Raw genomic sequence first — 6,863 nt, 5'->3', positions numbered from 1 at the left:
ATATATATATATATATATATATATATATATATATATACATATATACCTTACGTCTACGAAATCCACTCACAAGGATTTGGACAGCCTAGTGCTATAGCAGAAGACACTTGCTCAAGATACCACGCTGTAGGACTGATCTATGGACTATGTGGTTGGGAAGCAAGCCAATACTGCGCCAATATGATATAGATATATTATATACTGGATGTACATAATTTAGAAAACACTCCACTTTTAAGAATAAAATATTTCTTCTTTGTTACTTAATTCCGTTTAAATACTACACTGTAATTTCATGCTTTCTTGCCAATTGTTTCCATTTTGGAAGTAGCATATAATTAACATTTACAGGGTGTTCAGGCTAAATTTGACGATATTTTATACCTCCTTTTTTCAGGAACAACTTAATGTATTGGTGAACAGTCAAAAGCATTGGAGAGCATATAAAGATGAAAGTTGTAATTGAGAAAACATTAGTTGACATGGAGCACCAAAAGCTATCTGAATCTTGGAAAAGAGTTATCTGTATCAGGATAATTGGCACAGGGTATGAAAATGCTGACGTCATCACTGCTGCTCAATGCTCTGTGAACACTGTTAAGGTTATAAGACATGATATAGACTGCTGCAACAGAGACAACGAAGCTATAGCCAGCAGAAAAGGGACACAACAGGCATTCTGACTGCATCTGCATGCCACAATCGATCCCTACGCCTTTGATCAAGGCTTTAAGCTCAGTTCAGACAATTAAGTGAACCTGCTGCAGTCCCTGGCTGGAGAAGGTTGCTGTTGGAAGGCCATATGTGTGGTAGCAGGATTCAGCTCCTTGCCATACCTGTTAGAAATGGTTGCTGGAGAATTTCTATGACTTCACCAGCCCCAATTTCTGGTCTCCTAATTCCCTCGATTGTAATCCCATGGATTACTATGTGTGGGGTGTGGTTAAGAAAGATACTCACCCAAGCCTATCACCAGACTCTGGTGCCCAGGGGTGCTTTAGATTATTCTGGGTCAGCACTAATTTGTAATAATACTAAAGTGGAGTTTCAAAATAAGTGTATAACTGAAGATCTGAGGTTGCACCTTTGAATAATGAGTGTCAGAGTCATCCAGTCACCCCTTTAATGATGGGCATACACAAACTACTCTCTGCAACACCAAGACTGACCTGATGGCTAAGATCAAGGAGGTGTTTGAATGTCTTCCCAGGAACACAGTGAGAAATGCATGTGTCATGTTCCAGAGACATCTTGAAACCATGATGTAAACTTATCTTCCAGCCATAATACTGATGGTATTTTTTTCATTTTTTAAAATACTTGGATTATTGTGTTTTCTTTTTCTTTTATGCAAACTGTTAAATTTAGCCTGAACACCCTGTATGTCTCTTTTATATTTATAATAGGCAATTTCTAACAGATGACATATCACTACTACTTAAATTCATTAAATTTGATTTTAAAAAATAACAACAAAACAACAGCACAAAATTATATTTGCATATTTATTGCTATAGTACATTGCTTGATAGAACTATGTGATGTTTTACGATCATGATTTTGTTGTTGACATATAAATTGTTTAAACCTGTATATGAGAACATTGCTGAAATTAGCTTACAGTTTGTTACTATTGTTGGTCTGTGTAATTTGTGAATGTAATTTTTGTCTTCTATATGCAACTTTTCATATAGCATGTATGTATATATATATATATATATATATATATATATATATATATATATATATATATCTGTACATGGAATGTTTCTTTAACTGAATGAGAAAACTTTAAGAACAGTTAAAATGAAACAAAAAATTATAGTTTAGAGAACAAAAATCAGTAAAAGAAAAAAGTCTTTGAAATACTTCCTTAATCAAACTAGTAAGCAAAACAAAATTATGTTCCAGAAATGTAAATCAAGGTTATATATTACAATTTTTTTATTATTATTTATTATACAGTTAACATTCAAATTTTATTTGATTCATTCTTTCTATTTTGTATCTGTAAAGATATTTTACATGGTCGGTGTGTTGATATATTTAAATGGCACATTATTATGTACAGATAAGTCTTTCACTATTGTGATTTTTGTCAGTAGAATTGTGGGATATTTAAAGTATAGTCTTTCTCTTGAATTTGACCTTAATTGAGTGTAGATACAACAATTGCAGTTTGCCAAATAAAATACCATTCACAAGCCTCTGGCATTGACTGTAATGCTACTTTTTCTAATTACAGACTATGTAATTGTAATACTAATTAGAATGGTTTGGACAATTTAAATATACAAACAACTCAAGAGTCTTTGGTTTGCAGTAAATATTGCTACTTTTATTTAAATATATGGTTAGTTTGTCTGCACTTTTGGTAATCCATAGTCATCATTTGGAAATACATGGTAGGCACTGCTTGTCTGGCTTTGTTTCAGGATTTTCTTTAATGCTCTCTTTCCAGCCTCATTTCTGTCATCAAAGAATGCTTCTAATGTATCCTTTTCCATGTAAACTTGGGAGATAGAATTCAAAAGCTGGTCAACCTTATCTGGAAATTGTTCAATTTGTCCATCAGGACCATCTTTGTTTCCTGATATTGATTTTTTACAGTTTTGCTCTTCAGGAGACACGGCTCCAGACATACCAATGCCAGTCCATGTTTTGAAACGACCCACCATGAAGTTTACTATTTCATAATCATTGCCTTGTTTGTCAAGATCTTCTTTAACACTGGCAAATGCTTCATTTAGAATTGAAAGGAACATATTTAATAGGATGAATGTGATAGTTACAACGAACATAGCAAATATCAGAGGACAGAGAATTGGCTGGATAAGCTTCATCATATGGAAGTCAAACTTTCCCATCATCATTAGAAATCCAGTTTCTGCTGCTGTGATGAAGTTTGCAAAATCACTCATCTCTCGGAAATACAATAAATAGAATACTTGTACAAATGACAAGAAGAAAATCCAAAAAACCAGACTGAAGTTCAAAAGACTTGGTGCACTGTTTGTTAGTGTTGATGACAACATGGACATTCGTTTGTTGAAGCGAAGTAGCTTCATGAATTTAAGAGTTGCAAGGAAGACCAACCAACCAACTATAATACAAAACATCTCATTCCAGAAGGCTACATACTGAAATTTCATGTACTTGTTACCTTGGGTTTTTCTAAACAAATCTGTAAGACGTGTTGTCTCTAGTAGTTTATATATAAATATAAACATTCCTGCAATGGACAAACCTACAATTCCAAGCTCTACAAGGTTCCAAAACTCTTTTAAGTACTTCCTACGTAACTTGAGGAGAAGTTTCACTTCTTTTATCAGGAAATATATAAGGAATATGACAAAAATAACATCACAGAGTGTCTGGAAAAGAGCAGCCTGTGTCATATATGGTAGCAGCATACACGGTTCAAACCGATATGATGTTACAACGCCCCCTATTCTAGTGAATTCGGCTAATAAAGTACAAACTGTAAATAAGTTCACTTGAGGGTTATATATTGTGAATTCAACAAAAACTGCTCTGGTTAATTTATCAATCCAACTGGTGTTTTGTAATCTCTCCATCATGGTTGTAAGTTTCGTCTTGCTGCCTTTCAGTCTGGCTACATAACCTCCTCCACCATACATGTTTAAACTACCGTAGAATGGATAACCATCTAGTTTTGAAGAATCTTGGTAGTTAAATTCATCAGCCAAATTACTGTATGTGTTGTTGAAACGTGGTTCATCCCAACCTTTTCCATACATTTCCTTGTCTTCATTAAAGAGTGAATACTCTTTGTGACAGTCTAAACCAAGTGATTCAAACTGCTTGGCAATTTTACACTGTTCTGTAAAAATAAGGAACACAAGAATTAATTTGAAAATACTCAAAAACTTGTTACATCATAAAAAATGGTGTCTACTAATATATAATCTTTCTACTAATATATATATTTAAGTGTGTATGTGTGTGAAATAATTGTTTTGTTTTAGAATGTTGGTCCTTGAAGCAGACAATCTATAAATAATAGTGTGCAAATGAATTTAAAAATCCTTATGGGACACAAATGCACATCTGTAAACATAACAGATGTCCTACCATTTCCCACAAGCAGCTTTCGACTTTTTCTGTCCAAAGGATTTTTTTTAACCCAGTATTTACATGCTATTATTTATAGCTTATCTGCTTCAAGATCCAATGTTTTAAAAAAATTATTTCATGTTCTCTTGAATTTTATAAAAATTCTTATGATACTAGCAATATATACATATAGAGCACATGGCTCAGTGGTTATGGTATTTGGATCATGACCACAAGTTCAATTCTCAACAGTGCACTGTGTCCTTGAGCAAGACGCTTTATTTCACAGTGGTCCAGTCCACTCAGCTGGCAAAAATGAGTAGTACCTGTATTTCAAAGAGATGGTCTTGTCATACTCTGTGTCACACTGAAACTCCTTGAGAACTACATTAAAGGAATGTGTACCTGTGGAGTGCTCAATCACTTGCACATTAATTTCATGAGCAACAGAATGCCAAGTATGTATGTACATGATTGAGTGTGTGTGTGTATGTGTGTGTGTGTGTGTGTGTGTGTGTGTATATATATATATATTCTTTTCACATACTACTACAGTACATCAATAAAGATATTTCACATAAACACTTACACAAATTCAGTACCTTTTATTCTCATTAGTGATTACTTACTTGTGGTGGCTCTGAGTTGTCTCATGACTGCATATCCCATAATCCTTGATGTTTTATCACTCATATAGCCACGCAACATAAGAGGTGGTGCACCATTGTAGTATTTAGTGGCTCGGAGACCATCAACAAGATCATTCTTGGCCCATTTCCAAAAAGCCTGAGTATTGGTAATCTATGTATGAAATAATTAGTTTAAATATTTAGTGATCAAGAGATTATGAGATTTGTAAAGTAAGAGATTCCAATAATATACTGCTTCTTGTGCTCTAATTGCAATAGTAATAACACTGCGTAACAAAGCTTTTTTTTTTTTTTTTTTTTTTTTTTTTTTTTTTTTTCTTTAGTCATTGTGTTTCACAGAGGGCTGAGGTGACAATTCTTCAAGTGGTTATTTGGAGATAGTTCAGGTGATCTGTCTTATCATTGAAGCATCAATATAAGTAAACTACTCTGAAGAGACTAGCTGTAGATGTGTTTTGTCCAAATTTTATCTTCAGGCAGAAAAGAAAATTTTTATTTATTTTTTTCACTTACAATGAGTGAATTCTAAAGGTTTTTAGGCTTTTCCATCTACATCACATATTCAATATACTCCATATATGGGCATAGTTTCTAAATAGCTATAGCATTACCTCATACAACTATCATTATTTATTGTAATCAATAGGTACTGCACATCAGGTATAAAACAATACAACAAAATTAAAAAAATTTTTTGTCTTTAGTCAGTAACAGTTATTTCCTACTTGTTTCTATCTAGAAACCAAAGGAAATTACTACTATTCCCTTCAAACTTCGCTTTTGTGACCTGAACATCAATGTTTTGAAACCAACTTATTTTCCATTACATTTAAGACAGATTCTGTGCTGAGTTGCTGAAGAAGAAACATCATTGTTATATGGACTGTTAGATATGTAATTCGTTATAGTAAATATTTTGCTCAATACCACAGATTTATTTGTCAGTTGTTTGATCTTAACCACTTGAGCATGTCCCTTAATGGCTAACAATATGTGCATCTCTGATCATGAGCAGGAGAAGTGTGGGTGAGCAAAAGAGCCATGTGCTGAGAGGGATTTTTGGGGGTTTGAATAAATACAATAAAAGCGAAGTTAGAAGGAAATATTAGCCATTTTTCATACATTCTAGAAGTATACAAAAAAGAAATAACAGTTGCTAACCAAGGATAAAAGTTGTATTACACAGTGTAATTAGACAGAGCTTCATAAAATATTAAACACAAACATCTTCAATTTAGTTTTTGTGCATATCCTCACCTACGGTTATGAATGTTGGGTGATGACCAAAAGAGTACAATCATGAATGCAAGCAGCTGAAATGGGAGTTCTTCAAAGGATTTCCGGAGTTATGTTATTTGACAGGGTGTGTATCTTGGAGATCAGGGAGTCTCTCCAGGTTGAGCCACTACTTCTTCACATTAAGAAGTCACAGCTCCAGTAATATGAACATGTGATTACAATACTTTAGAAAAGAATCACAAGATGGATTCTTCAAGCTGAGCCAACTGGCAGGAGGTCTAGGGGTAGATCAATAATGAGATGATTGGATAATATCCATAGTGCTAGTTTGTTACACTTGGAATCCAGTCAAGACAGTTTGATGATGGTCGCTTCTAATAGGACCTTCCGTAGGAGGTGCCAGGGGATTCTACCCCAATAGTGGAACAGTGGGCAGAGAAGATGGATGAATTGATGGATGGAAATAATTATTAAAATGCAGGCACAAGCATGGCTGTGTGGTAAGAAGCTTGTTTCCCAACCACATAGCTCCAGGTTCAGTCCAACTCTATGGTACTTTAGGTGTCTTGTACTATAGCCAGCCTGACCAAAGCCTTGTGAGTGGATTTGGTAGATGGAAACCGAAAGAAGCCTGTCATATATATATTATATATATTATGTTATAGAAGGTATGGGCTATTTACAGAGTGTTCGTAGAGAGCCAATGCAAAATAATACAAAGTAGATGAAAATGAAAACGCAAATCCTAGGCAGTCAACCAAATTCCCAAATGCATAAATGAAGATATTCAATCTATGTAATATGATTCAATTACATTGATTAAATGTCTTCGTTTATGCGTTCAGGAATTTGGTTGACTGCCTAGGATTTGCGTTTTCATTTTCCTTAATTTTGTAT

The 6,863-nt window shown here is 34.0% G+C and overlaps 1 protein-coding gene across 2 annotated transcripts in view; it reads right to left on the bottom strand.

Moving 5' to 3' along the window:
• Window positions 1-1,486: 1,486 nt before the first annotated feature.
• Window positions 1,487-6,863, bottom strand: part of LOC106877357 (polycystin-1) — a 144,523-nt gene continuing 139,146 nt past the window's right edge. For both annotated transcript variants that reach the window (XM_052967101.1, XM_014926242.2), the window contains exons 37-38: window positions 4,707-4,878; window positions 1,487-3,844 (exon numbers count right to left, since the gene is read on the bottom strand). In XM_052967101.1, coding sequence (XP_052823061.1) covers window positions 2,355-3,844; window positions 4,707-4,878 — 1,662 coding nt within the window. In that variant the 3' untranslated portion in view covers window positions 1,487-2,354. The remainder of the gene's footprint in view (window positions 3,845-4,706; window positions 4,879-6,863) is intronic.

The sequence above is a fragment of the Octopus bimaculoides genome, chromosome 4, assembly GCF_001194135.2.
Source record: "Octopus bimaculoides isolate UCB-OBI-ISO-001 chromosome 4, ASM119413v2, whole genome shotgun sequence".
Classification (NCBI taxonomy): domain Eukaryota; kingdom Metazoa; phylum Mollusca; class Cephalopoda; order Octopoda; family Octopodidae; genus Octopus; species Octopus bimaculoides.
This window is presented reverse-complemented; position numbering and strand designations above follow the sequence as displayed.